At 42.5% G+C, this 14,769-nt stretch overlaps 1 protein-coding gene across 3 annotated transcripts in view; it reads left to right on the top strand.

The window, feature by feature from the left end:
- ELMO1 (engulfment and cell motility 1) overlaps nucleotides 1-14,769 on the top strand; it is a 525,693-nt gene that overhangs the window by 197,910 nt on the left and 313,014 nt on the right. For 2 of the 3 annotated variants that reach the window (XM_038557346.1, XM_038557348.1), the window contains exons 11-14: nucleotides 3,495-3,539; nucleotides 4,541-4,591; nucleotides 7,186-7,308; nucleotides 8,953-9,084. In XM_038557346.1, the coding sequence (XP_038413274.1) occupies nucleotides 3,495-3,539; nucleotides 4,541-4,591; nucleotides 7,186-7,308; nucleotides 8,953-9,084 (351 nt within the window). The remainder of the gene's footprint in view (nucleotides 1-3,494; nucleotides 3,540-4,540; nucleotides 4,592-7,185; nucleotides 7,309-8,952; nucleotides 9,085-14,769) is intronic. The other variant, XM_038557347.1, reaches the window with a different exon arrangement.

The raw sequence follows: 14,769 nt of genomic DNA, 5'->3' as shown, positions 1-14,769 counted from the left end.
ACTGTGTTATCTTGGTCACACAATTCACCTCATCTAAAAACCGGGTGGAAATAAAAGATCTTTCAACCAATAATGTACCGGGAGCTCAGTGACAGTTACCACTACATTGTTTTAGAAGAATTTAGAAGCTACCATGCTACTGAACACTGTGTCAAGAATTTAATTTTTTTTTCATTTTAATTTTTTTGTTGCCAAGGATTTTAAACCTCAGTGACTAAATGTGAGGGTTTCTGGTTTGTTTTTCATTTAGAATTGTTTGCTCATTCCTTGCGCTATGTTTGCACGGGGAGGGGAGTGACTTTGTTTTTTCCTGTGCTTTTGGTTTGGTCTTGGCTGGAGCTAGGAATTGCCTGCTCTCCTTAAGGCCTTATCTTCCAGGCTGGATTTTTAAGAGTGGCTTTGTAGGTGGATTCCTAGGTGGGGCTCCTCTTTTAATATCCAAATCTAAATGCTGAGCTCATGATGACTTCCAGCAGCTCAGCGAATTGCCTGGCAGCTCTCACATGTGCACTCCTGACATAGTCCTGGAGAAGCTTGATCCTCCTACGGGCCAGACCAAGGACACCTGGCCAAATAGGTAGCTGAGAGTAGGGCAAAAAGCCATCCGGTCTGACCTCATGGGCTTTTTCTTTTTTCCTGTGGAGGAAGATTTTGGATTAGGGCAAGCAAAAACTCATGCCCACTCTTACTGCTATGATTTGGATCCCTGGATCTAGACATGCATACACTTTGCATCCGCCTTTTACACCAAGAACTACTGTTAATCTGCTGAATTGGAATCGTGTGACCATGGAGAAATAGGGACTCAGGTGCCAACCTGTACTGACTCTAGAATAATCATAACCATGAAAATATAATGGCATGCCAATATAACATTAGGTTCAGTTTCTGTGAATCAAATTTTGTTTTTTGAAAATTAGTATTTGAGATAACACAGATTGGCAATAATTGCCAATAATTGTGATTTTAAAAAAATCACAAAGGATAGTCTATTAACATTGCATAATTTAAGAAAATAATCCAACTAAGATAGCATGTATATAATAATACAGAATATCCAGAGTCTGACTAATTTAGTCTTCAAAATAAAAAATAGCGACAACAAAGAAAATTAGCTTGGACTTTATAAACTGTGCTGAATTAAAGATGAGTCAGTGACTATTGTTTGTCAAGAAAAGGGATATTTTGATTTTTAATTTAAAAAATATTTTTCAGTGAATTAAGGAAAGAGTTGGTTCTAAAAAAAACTAGTTTCAAGTTCATAATGAAGAAAAGTTTGATGTTATTTTCTGAAGGTTAGTGGAGCCTGTAAAGCAGAAGACCATACTAATTGGGGGTGTCATCTGGGTTATATTCTGTATTGTTATAGGCTTTGCTTGAGAAAAATTAAACATTCTGAATTTGGGAGGTCGGTAGGAAAATTTACCAAAGCCTGCCATCAATGATATTCTAAGAGCTTGCCACTTGCCAGGCTCAGGGTTCAGTGCTTTGTGTCCTATGTCACTTTATTCTGTTAGTAGAAAGCCTTACTCTTGCCTTCTTACAAATGAGGAAATTGAGACTCACAGGGAGTAAGGGATTTGATCAGATTGCTGAGCAGATAAGAGTCCCACGTAGGCCTTGCTCTTCTCTGCAGAGCATCCCATTGTCAAGGAGGCGTCACCCACCAAATTCTCTGATTTGCGGAGTGAAGAACTCCCTGGAGCCTGAAAGAGACACCAAGCCCATTTTCTCACTCCAATTAGATTAAAACATAATCTAAACATTTGTTTATTAGATTTACAGGAACGGCTTTGTTTTTTTTAAAGCCTTAGGATATTGGGTAAATTACACTTCCGCGCAAAAACTTTATTTATTTCAACTTCTCTTCCCGACTTTGGGCCAAGCCCATTGGTAGGACTCCATTATCTGGGTTTTCTTTATTTTTCAAAATGTATAAAATGAATTTGATGGATTTTAAACACCGATATCCACTTTTACTGAAGAAAAATACTACCAGAGTCAGATCTTTTTACTTGGCAGACAAACTGGAGTGATATTTCTGTTTTGCATTTGCTGAGTGGCCCATACTGAGAGAGCTGTGGGTTTGCAGAGAGCTGGGCTAGAATTTCCTGTTTTGCCAAGGCCCCCTGGGCTCTCTCCCATTGGCTGGGAGGGTGAGGGAAGCAAGGGAGGGGTGTCCGGCTTCCCCATGCCTCCTGGATGTGGGACATTCTCCCTTTCTCTGCACAAATGAAGAGAAAGGGGTATTTGTTTTGTGAAGATGAGGGCAAAAGGATCCTTTTCCTTATAATTCCTTGCCATGGTTTTATTATTCCCATGGCAAATATGTTGGTGAGGTCCCTTCCAAATTTCTCTACAAATATTTATGACTTTCATAAGCATTATTTAAAAACCATTATAAAAGTTAAAAGATGTGGTGGGAAAAGCAGAATGATTACATGCTCTGAGAGAGGACCCTTGCACACATGGGGCCCTGCTTTGTTCTTTGCAAAGACTCTTCTACATACATCATCTTTTCACTGGATGGGATCATACTACTTGTACTGTTTATTTTTTTCTAACTGCTTTTAAAACTAAACTTGTTTTGTGAACATCTTTCCATGTTAATATCCCTCTATCCATATTTATGTCTATCTATACTTCTATATCATCTTGATGGTATAAAATATTCTCCATGGAGTCTCGAGTTTTCTCAAACCCTTTTGTAATATTGAACAATAACAACAGATCCATGATATGGACAAGGATTTTTCTATTTTCTCTCTGACCAAGCTTCTCTATTCCTTAGTAGTAGAAAATATTCTTTCAAAAAAAAGAAAAAAAGAAAGAAAGAAAAAGAAAATATTCTTTCATTTTCAACCAAACATTCACTGTCTACTCTGTGTCAGACATAGTGCTCTAGGCCTGGGAATACAAGGATGAAAAAGACAGTCTCTGTGTTCCTAAGTTGACCATGGTCTTATGAAGAAAATAAATCATGTCAACAGATAATTACAACAATTGCTATAAATATTGGAACTATATTGTCCCTTTGAACTTATTTTAAAATGTCACAAATCAATAGGCTAAGATAGGCACGGAAGATTTTTTTCTTTGTGTGTCAGGCAGTAATCTCATTTTTATAAAAGAAAATAAAAGGGCTCTAGGGTGCTTTGGGCCCTTTGTTTTTCATCTGGTCTGGGAGAAAAAAAGAAAATGGACCTATTTGTGTTTGGAAGCAAGCCCTGCTTTCTATGCACCAAGGAAAGACAGGTTCCTTCTAGATTGCCATTACCCTTGTTCCAGAATACGTCATTGTGCTTGCGCTCTTTGTTTTCAAGATTGAAAGGGGTTTTGAAACACGTCACAGTATTTGTGCACTTGGCTCTGCCAGGCAGTGGGTCAGCAGGGGTGTTAAAATCAAGTTGTAACCTCTAACAGAGTGCTCTGAACTTCCATGCCTTCTTCTCTCCTGCTTGCTTTCCTTTCTGTGGTGGCGATGGCGCCGCTAGGTTGGTGTAGAGAGCAGTGTTGACATCCTTGATTGTCCTCTGACTGTAAGTCCTCAATCTTCTGCTCCTGCCCAAACCTGCCTGTGTGTCCCCCTCACCCTTCCCACCCCTGTGTCTGGGCTCTCCTTGCTTCCTGCGAGTTTTTCACCTTGATCGAATTCATGGTTGTAGTTTTGAATCATAGCCTAGTTTCTTCTCTACTCAGCAAGAGTAGCAACTCAAACGCTGAAATCCAGCCCCACCCTACCAAAAAACACTCAAGTGCCTTCCTGAATATGAGCAGTATTTTCATTTTTGAATGTTTGCACCAAGGTTGTACCCAACTTTATAGTTTGAACTTAATACCTGTTTCTCGATATTTAGAAAGAATGTCTATGAATCATTTCTTTTAATAAAGCCATCTACAAATCCTCGGTGCTAGGCAGGCCAAAGCCCCAAATACAATGTGTATAAATGAGGCCTAGCAAGGTGGGGTGGGGGCTCTTGGAGATTAGCCCCTGCCCAGATATTTGTCTGTCCCAAAAGCGCCACACACTTGACTGGCAAAGACTGTTTTCAAGCCCTGGGGTACATACCACTCACTCTTTGGTTTTGCACAGATTAAGATCAAATGGCTCTTAGAAGACTGGGAGACTTAACATGGTTGGAACTCCTTGGTGCAGGCATGTTTCCTAGTAAAACCTCTCTGCACATGTGCAGTCTAATAAAAGCTGATGAACCTTTTGAGTGGAGAACCATTGCTTTTCATCTGGAGAATTTGCTTTTTATTCAACACTCACTTTTTCCTGGAAGGAGGAAATTCCTTAAAAAGGAAGAAGTTTGTGGGTGCCAGATTTTTCTTCCTTTGCTTTTGGACGAGGCTCTGTTATCTGAACATAACATGCAAAAAGCCATTTGAATACTATGGACTGTTTGAGTCTCTCCTTTCACAAGAAATACTGCTGATATCCAGTTAGGAAGCACAGTCAGGATCAAGCCATTCGGGGCCATGTTGAAATGTATTTCTCTAACCTCAGGTTTTGCGTGGGTGTGTTTTTCTTCAACAGGAGATGGCGAACATTTTGGCTCAGAAGCAACTGCGTTCCATCATTTTAACAGTGAGTATCTCTGTGGTGTGAGTACTGTCTTGGGCAGGAATGGTTTGGTGCATTCATTTATCTCCTCTTTTGGCTTCAGTCTGTGGTTTGTTCTGTGCCTTTGCTTCTGTGAGGAAGCAGTAGTAACTAGAAAGGAAGAAGAAGTGCGCCTTTGGAATTGGAAGAAACGGGCTTTCCCACAGGAATGGTCTCATGTGACTGGAGGGAGGAGTCTCTGGAACTGCTCTAGAAAAGACTTTCTGCCAGGAAGGGGTGGAAACCTCTCCCAGGGGGGCAGGTTTATTACACTCCCCATCACATTAGTTTTGCATTTAGGAAATCAGGGGCTCTAGGACCTAAAAAAAAAAAAAATCCACTGCTGTGAACCTAAACTGTTTTTAATGTAGAAGCTTAACTGGAAACCTCTTGGACTCTGACAGAAGTCCTGAAATGATGACAGGCATCTCCCTGGACCCCTTTGCAGCAGAGACAGGCAGGAAAGGCGTACATGGAATCCACTCGTTAACTACAATGCAGAGATGATGACCTGGAATGTCAGTGGAAAAGAAGCCCTACACGTTATGTCTTGAATGTTTAGAAATAAATCAAGTGACATGATTTCCTGAGGCCTTATCCGCTATTTAACTTTAACCAAAGACTGAAAGAAGCATGCGTGATTGATTCCCAGCATTACCAAAGAAGCAATTTCTGTTTCTGTGATTTCAAAGAGGAGTTCTCTGCAAGCTCACAATCATACACACACACACACACACACACACGCACACACGCATTCCAATACCGTGAGGCAACTGCAAATTAAAAACCTTATGAGGGCAAACACAATAAATATTCTAGAACCCAAAGCCAATAGCAAGGACTACAATTTGTCATCAAGTGTGATTTTAAACTTCCTGGCTGACAAGGCCTTAAAAAGAAACATATGAGTGTGATTTTCATTGTTTGATAAAAGAGGTTACCTCAGTTCTTGGGGGATGACATACCTTTTTCCCTGGAACTGGAATATGAAATGGGTGTTGGTAGAACATTCGAATAGATTCTTGGCCCGAGAATAGTGTGGTAGAGACTGCAGGAGGATTCATAATGTTCATCTTTACCCCAGTTCTCAGTGAAAGTGGAACCTACAGTATCAGAGCGAAGTTCAGGGAAGGTATTTGTGTAAGAGGAGGAAGGTGGAGAGACGAAGGATTGGAAGTGTTATATTAAGGTCTTAGCCTGCTCTTCTGATTTTGGTGTGGCCGTCGGGGTGAGAATGCCTGTAGATGGGGTGAGTGGAATGGCTGTAACCAACGTGTCTGAAAGATCCGTTTGCTTCAATGGGACTTCTGTGGGACCGTGATGGTTGGCAGTTCAAGGCTGCTATCCTCAGGCAAAAAGTTGAAGTGCAGATACTTTGGAGTTGCTAATAAAATAGATGGCCTACACACCTTGGGTAGGAAGCATATACTCTGAATTAACATTCTGTTCTGAAAATGGAAGGATACAGGTTTCACTCCACCCCCCACCCCCGAATCTCACCACCTACCTACCTCCCCACCCCCACCGCCCTCATTATTTTGGTTCTGTGGCTTTTTTCTGTTCCTCATTCTTCTCCACACCCCTCCCTCTTTAACCGACTATTTTGACACGGTACTCACAGCCAGGGCGTGGAGTCCCAAGTGCATGCTGGGTTGGGGCACCTCAAGAAAGTTCTTTCAGACAGCAAGACGTGGTTGGGTCCAGGGCATTCAAAACAACCGATTTGAATGGTTGTTTCACCACATTGACTGGTTGTTCGGCATTTTTAAGGCACAACCATGGTCTCTGCGCAAGAGGATGTAGGTTAGGCCCAAGGGTTCAATCTCCTTTCTGACCCAGCTCCAGTGGGGGGCAAAGGCACCCATATCTAGTCCTGCCATTTCTTTTGTATTTGTTCCATTTTGGTTCTGTTTCTAAGGGGGTCATTTTATTTTTTTTTCATTTAATTGTTGGCAGGTGAGTTAAGGTAGGCACGTGAATCCGCTCATTTTCTTGTGGTGGTGGTGTTTTCTGGAGAAGTTTCCATAGTGAATTAACTTCGGGTCTGATTGGAACTTTGCTTTTTTATGTTGCTTCTCAAACTCTGCCCCATTTAGAAGCTGGATCACCTGTCAGAGACCATTGTAGGGTAAGATGATGGCAAAGTTGCTTACAATACCTACGCACCATTTGTCCCTCCACTGCATGCAGGGAAGGCTTTTGTTGTAGAAACCCACCTTTCTCTTCAAGATACTCTTATCTCCGGCACACTTTCTTGATTTATATAGCTGCACTCACCAGGGCATTTGCAGTGCCTTCCTTTCTTCTACTCTCTGCTGCACACAGGAGGTCTTTACCTGGATTCTGGCCCACACATCCAGAACTTTACTGGGCCCTGCAATGTCAAGAAAAGCTCCAAGATCACCTGCATCCTCACCTTCCAGCTGACAGGTGGTCCCACCAACCTGCATTCCCCGTGCCTCCACGGGAAGACTTCTGGGCTTCTGCTTGGTGTAATGACTGGGCTTAATTGTTGCTGGCTTTTTCCTTCTTCCTTTTCTTAAGAAAAAAAAATCCTGATTTCTGAACTATCTCCCCAGCACGTCATCCGAGCTCAGAGAGCCATCAACAATGAAATGGCACACCAGCTGTACGTGCTGCAGGTACTTACCTTCAACCTTCTAGAAGACCGGATGATGACCAAGATGGACCCCCAGGACCAGGTGCGTGCTCACTAGACAGCAGCAAAAAGGCACATAAGGGAGAGAAAATGGTTAGTAAAATCTCTCGGGCTACTCCGAGATCCAGAATTTTTAGATAATGATGTTGTTTTCTTACCATCTGAGAACTTGGGGGAATGCATTTTTTTTTGAGATTTTATTTATTAGAGAGAGACAGAGAGAGTGCAGCAGGGGGAGGGGCAGTGGGAGACCGAGAAGAAGGCTCCCCGCTGAGCAGGGAGCCTAACTCAGGCCTCCATCCCAGGACTCTGAGATCATGACCTGAGCTGAAGTCAGATGCTTAACTGACGGAGCCACCCAGACGCCCTAGAACTTGGAAGAATGTATTTAAAATTTAGATGAACTTTGACTCAGAGAATAAGAATAAAGCAAATGGATTCTTTCATTATGCATCACACACATGCTTACTCTTCCTTTCTTGGCTAAGAAAGCCTGATGTCACATGGCCACCAACCTTGGCCCTTGGTCCCAATACCTTCAAAGGTAATAGCTCTGGAGTCAAGGTCCCAGACAAGTAGGGCCTCTGGTTGCTCCGCGTGATACTGATTCAGGTTGAGGAAGTAATTTCCGTTCTCCAGTGATCAGTGCCGAGGGGGGGGGGGGTGGTCCCAGGCTACACCTGATCTCTGGGCTTGCATTTTGGTCGGTCGGCTGTTTGTTACAATTCTCTCTAGGTCTCTGGTTGTTGTGCGTGGAAGGTTCTGTCTCTGTCCAAAGGCTTTTGGGGAACTTTACTGTGTGAGGACAGAGTGCGAGGAAACAGCTGGGAGCCCTGCTGTAGCACATTTTCAACTTAAGCAGCGCTGCAGCTTTGGAAAGGAAAACACTCATTATTGGCACGTGAGGGCCTGATCTATTGCAGATGTGCACTGCACATGTGAAGTGTGTAACTGCTGCAGCACTTCGTCCATGGCGCGAGGCCATGCGATTAAGAATGATGGAGAGGCTTTGAGAGGCTGTCCAACGTGCCCCGGACTTTTGGCAAGGCCAAGTGTAATCATCTGAGAGATGAGACTGTCATCTTACCACTCCTAGTGACGGAAGGCCATGCATCTTAATGTGGAACGGCCCTCCCCGTTTGGAAATGCTTCCTTTTATTTATTTAAAACATACATATTTTTTTTTCTTATTGTGGTAAAACATACGTAACAAAAGACTTGCCATTTTTAACCATTCTTCAGGGCTTGTTTCCATGTAGTCACTTCTTCGTGGAGTCCGGGATCCCTTGTCGCTTAAATACTGTTCATAAACTTGTGTGCCTCTTACTTTGTTTCGGACAGCGTGGGGCTCCCAGATTCTTGAACTTGACTTCCCCCAGCCCCAGGCTTTCTATCATATTTGGGACTCCATCTAGAATTTCACTAGGCAGTTGACCTAAGCACTTCAAATGACTTGGTCGTGAGGACAAACATGGAATGAAGCCAGGGCTGACCAGCAGGGAGAGTGGCAGGGGAACTATGCCCAGCTCTAACTTAGAACATTGGTTGTCTTTTATCTGTTTTTCTTTTTGCCTGAAAGCAGTGATTCATTTAGACCCTGGGGAAAGAGGGAGTATATGTAATGTCACACAATGAAAGCAGCTCTTCTCTCCCCCCTTTCTCCCCACCCCCCCCCCAACGCCTTCAGGCTCAGAGGGACATCATATTTGAACTTCGAAGAATTGCTTTTGATGCAGAGTCTGAACCTAATAACAGCAGCGGCAGCATGGAGAAACGCAAGTCCATGTACACCCGGGATTACAAAAAACTTGGCTTCATTGTAAGTAAGCTGTCTCCAGTAAGCTCTCTCGTTCCAACACCAGGGGTCTGACCTCAGCCACGTAACTGATGTCTCCTCCGAGCGTGTGGTCCTCTTGCGCCTCGCAGAATAGTTTCCACATTTTCCAGATGTTTAGCTGGTTTAAACAGGATCACATGAAAATCTCTTCTGGCTGCAGCGAGTCGGAATAACTTGCACAAGTGTGACTAATACTGAGCTTGTTTATTTAGTTCTGATTAAGTGTAGTTAGCCCGGAATGCATCTAGACTTCATTAAATCTACATCACAAGATGCTTAAGGTTCTATACACGAAAGACACGGGTGATGGCAACTGTGGGAGGGATCTTATTACTGGGTTAGTGATTGGATCACTTATATACATGGGTTTCATATCCAAATCAAATTGAGAATCTCCTGAAATGTATTCACATTGAGATTTATGCAATTTATAGTTTCCTAAAAGTTTTGTCTTGTTATGGATGCTAATAAGATGACTCCTCCTGGATTTTCTTTTTTTTCAGTTTGCAAATCAGAACACAGCTTGTCCTAAATATAATCTGTTGTTTTTGTTTCTCCATGGGTTCCATTCTGGCCTTTCCCACCATTGCATTTCTCTGGTGACTTTGAGCTGATTAATCTCAAATTCTACGTATGTAAAATTGGATTTCCATTTTGGCCTGCATGGTAAATGGCAAAAAATGAAATTTTGGCTTCAGCGATTAGAAATCACTAGGCATTACTTTATAATTACAAATACACCCTTCTTTCTTTATCTTTTTACACCCTTCTTTAGTTCACACACACAAATATTAACTTTATATACATCAGTATCACGCTTTGTATATTATTTGGGAAACCTTGTCTTTCGTGGGGATTGTTTTGGGATATGTTTCCACATTAGTTAATATGTATTGTTTTTCGTTACTGAGGAGTTTTTCATTTTTGGATGGACTAAGTATATTTCAACCAACCCCTTCTGCTGAATAATCCAATGCTTTGAAATTACCAATAAATCTGTAATTGAGATCTTTGCCACCTGGTATTTATATGCATCCACGATCACGTTATTAGGATAAATTTGTGGGACTGTCATTTCTATGGCTTTATTTTTAAACTTGTTGATATTTACCAAATTGTTTTCTACAAACATTGAGTCATTTCCATTTTAACTAAATGAATCAGAGTGACTTCTTCTTTTTTTGTTTTTTTTTAACTTTTCTAGTAATGCTTCCTAAACTAAGATTTTATTTATTTATTCATGAGAGATACAGAGAGAGGCAGAGACACAGGCAGAGGGAGAAGGGAGAAGCAGGCCCCATGCAGGGAGCCCGATGTGGGACTCGATCCCAGGACCCCAGGATCACGACCTGAGCCAAAAGCAGATGCTCCATCACCGAGCCACCCTGGCGTCCCAGAACAATGTATTTTTTTTTAAAAGATTTTATTTATTTATGCATGAGAGAGACACACACACACACAGAGAGAGAGAGAGAGAGAGAGGCAGAGACACAGGCAGAGGGAGAAGTGGGCTCCATGCAGGGAGCCCGATGTGGGACTCAATCCTAGGACTCCAGGATCACTCCCTGAGCCAAAGGCAGGCGCTAAACCACTGAGCCAGCCAGGGATTCCCCAGAACAATGTATTTTTTTAACTGAAAGTTAATCTGATGTGGTTTTTAAGGCTTTAGATATTTTTTTTCCTTTTTAAATATTGTATTTATTTATTCATGAGAGACACACAGAGAGAGAGGCACAGAGGCAGAGGGAGAAGCAGGCTCCATGCAGGGAGCCCGACATGGGACTCGATCCTGGGACTCCAGGATCACACTCCCTGGGCCAAAGGCAGGAGCTAAACCGCCAAGCCACCCAGGCGTCCTAAGGCTTTAGATCTTATGTGGCCTCACTTGAAAGGTCATTTGAGAAAAAGCGAAGACCTGGAACGCAGAATAACCAAAAAAGAGTGTCGGTTTCCTTTATTTTTCCATGGCTCTTTTTTTAGTTTTCAATTTTAGTCCTTCCCCCTGAAACTTCTTCCAGGCCACGATCTTGCATCAGAAGACTTGAGAAATTGGAAAGAATCATTTAATAATGATTTTCTAATGGTGGAAAACCTCCAACAGTTTTGACATCAAAGCAGAGATTTTTCACTTTTGAGTGCCCAGTTCCCCAGAAATAGGCAAGTTCCAGTAAATGGAATCACGCGCTCATTGCGCCACCTAGAGACCATCATGGGGAAGCGCTGAAGCTGGCGGAGGCTAGTACGGGCTCTAGATGCTGCAGGCTGTGCAGGTGCAGAGCTCCCTGTGTGCTTCTGAAAGAGGAATGATCGTGCCCTTCCCTTTAGTGAACTCCTTCCTTGGCCTCCTTTTAGGAGCAATTGAGGTTTTGGAAAATCTTTGGAATCTCGTTGTAGAAAACTTCAGTTCATACGATGAAGATGTTATTTCCCACGTAACATCTCCCGAGTAGGCACTGCCCAGGAGGTGTTACGTGACAAGTTTTTAGAGTCGAGGGGGCCTAGATTTCAATTTCATTTTTCCTAATTACCAGCCCTTGGACCAGCGGGTTAAGTATTAAAACTGCTCGGGCATCTGGTTCCTCTCTTGTGCTGTTACTCTTGTATTTCACGGTCAAGTAGGAGGCCACCAAAGAGCATCCATTAGTACCTGGCACAGCACCTGGGATGGAGGATGTACCCAGCGAATAGTACTTCCCTTTGTTGCTCTTCCGAGAGTGCGTATCGTGGAAATCACAGGCAGCTTCTTCAGTTTTCCAACGTGGAAGGGGCAGTTGCTCCAACAAGGCAAGCAGAACAGTTGTTAAAGGATAATAGGGAACAGCACCTTTGAGGAGGCAGATGGCCTTACATTCCTGCTCAGCACGGCATCCCAACAGAGCAGATTTTTCTGATGAAATAATTCCGAAATCTCAATTTAAAGTGGCTAAATGGCGTGTATGGTTAGTCATAACACAGAGAGGCACCTGCTTCTAAAACAAAGCAGCTTAATCTTTTAAGATCTCTCGGTTAATGATTCTCTGGTGTCTGCATGGACGTGCAGGTGCCCGGGCGGGAGAAGGGGTCAGGGTTGTCTGGGATAACACTGGTTTATTGGCACTCACAAGGCAAGGGCCATGTATTTCTCAAGGTGATGGAAGGCAGATTCTCATATTTAGAATGCCTTTATTTTGAAAAACAGGGAGGTGCCTGAATACAAACTGTATCTTGTTGATTATCATCACCAAGAACGGTGCAAAATGGTGTTCTTACTCCGTGAAGAGTTGTGTTCCTGGCCAGAAAGCCTTCAGAGTTTGTCTTATTGTCAAATTGGTAGATTCTCTTTTGTGAATTTTACCTTCGTCCAGTCTGTTGGGCAGTCATTACAAAGGACGTTATCTGTAGTTCATTTTTCTGGTCTCTCTTGAGCTCAGAAAGGCGGCTGTTGAAGTTGGACAAGGCTAGTGTTTTTTTCCCCCCTAAATGTCTTTTCTTTCCTGTTCTTTTAGCTTGTCCCAAAATAAACTCATTTTTGTTAGTTAATTAATTAATTAATTAAGCGGACTCTATGCCCAGTGTGGAGCCCAACGCAAGGCTTGAACTATGACCCTGAGATTGAGACCTCAACTAAGATCAAGAGTCAGACCCTTAGCCAACTGAGCCGCTCTGGTGCCTCAATAAACTCATTTTTAAAAGAAACTGTTGCTGAACAATATGTCTTAATATGAGAAGTTTTGATAAATATTTCCCGTAGCATTTTCAGATTGTCTTTATTATTATTTTTTTAGATTGTCTTTAAAAAGTGACTAAAATGTAGAAGTAAAAAAAGCTAATGAGAAAAATATTATTTCAGAATTAAGATTCTTTTTTAAAGTGTAGGTTTGATTGTGTTTAGGTGTGGCGAGGCCAGCACCTCACTTGGAGGAAAGATACCACATTGCTCATAGTTCTCAAGAGAGGGAGCGTGTCACACCACACAGTGCACCTGGACAAGCACTGGGAGCCGTCGGGAAGCAGCATTGTGAGGGGAAAACATGGACAAAATGGCCTTTGTTGTGGTTTCCATGAAAAAAGCGAGGCAAGGCAGTGTAAGCAGGTTTAGGATTGGCCAGTTTGAATAATCTCATTGGACTTTGGAGCACAGGGGCTGCCCCTAGTTGTCTGTTTCCTGGCCTTGTGGTGCTGAGGGCAGGGGAATAGTGGCTCAGAGTGCAAAACTCTGATAAGGGAGATCTGTTGGGGTTTGGGGTCTGGATTGACTATTTTGCCATGAAATGCATGCTTCCTATCTCTAGGAATTAGCTAACCCTGGGAAGGGCAGTTCCTCCAATCTTAGCAAGGACCCAAGATCTCAAAGGATCAGAGAATATGTGCAAATAAAAAAAAAAAAAACATGACTAATACAGATTCGTGGTAAATTTTTTAGAGGATTTTCTGCTTCCCAGATGATAGAAGATAATTACGCATCTTTACACAAGTATAATTATATGTAATGGCATATGCAGTGCTTGGTGTCATTTTAATATATTTTTTCTCAAATACAGATGGCAAGGAATGAAGTGAGATACATATTTATCCATGTCTTCCTCCATCTCCATCCCCGTCCCCATCTCTGTTTCCCTATCACAGGAGGAAGCCTCCTGGTCTAAATGAATTCAACAGTAACTGTGAGCGTGACATGCGGATTAAGGTTGGGCTCTGAATTCAGGCTGTCGGGCGTTGATTCTTGACTCTCCTTCTCACAGGCTGAGTGACTTGGGCAGATTACCTGACCTCTTCACATCTTAGTTTCCTTATCTTTAGGGTATAAGAGTTGTCTCCATCAATAAATTTGTTGTGTGAATTAAATTAGATGCTCGTGGATCATACATATTAACACAATGGCTGGCACATGGTAAGCAGGCTAGGCATTTACATGCAGTTATGCTGATGTTATAATCACTTGATATTATTGGAGCATCACACAGTGTCCCGTGACACTATGACAGGTAGTGCCGGGGGGTATGAGGGTTTTCAGTTGTGCCAGGAGGATTGTGAAAAAGTGTGTAGTTCAAAATACGAGTTACTGATGAGAGAATAGTGTATGTTTGGGCAACTGCAAAAGGGGTCATGGGCTGACGTTTAGGTCGCATGGAGAGAGTAGAGTTGGCTTTTGCAAGTAAGGACAGATGATAGAGAATTTTAAATTCAAGAGGGTTCATTCAGGCAATCCTCATGGTTCGTGGATTCCGTGTTTGCAAATCCAGCTCCTCACTAATATATATTTGTAATCCCCAAATCAACACTCGTGGTGCTTTCATCATCATTTGCAGACATTGGGGTCACGCAAGGTGACACTGCCTTCTTATTTTCATGTCTCATACTGTAAATGGGAGTCCTTTTTGTAGTCTAGCCAGGGCCTTGATTTTTAAAATTTACCCTTTGTGTCGGTGATATTGCTGTTGCAAGTGGTCCCCGAGTGTAATACTGTAGTGGTGCCTGGTCCCCTAAGTGCACGGAGCTGTGATGTGCCTTAAGGGGGAAATGTGTATTGGATAAACCCAAGTCCGGCACACATTAGTGTCGTTGCTGTGAGTTCAACGTCAATGAACCAGCAATATATGTTAAATAAGTTGTCTTAAAAAAAAAACACACACACATTAAGTTATGTATCAACTGATTGACAAAGTCTTGTGACCAGAGCCTGGAAGA

This window comes from Canis lupus, chromosome 14 (assembly GCF_011100685.1).
Source record: "Canis lupus familiaris isolate Mischka breed German Shepherd chromosome 14, alternate assembly UU_Cfam_GSD_1.0, whole genome shotgun sequence".
In the NCBI taxonomy this organism is placed as follows: Eukaryota; Metazoa; Chordata; class Mammalia; order Carnivora; family Canidae; genus Canis; species Canis lupus.
The sequence above is the reverse complement of the archived record's forward strand: the minus strand, read 5'-3'. Positions and strand labels throughout refer to the sequence as shown.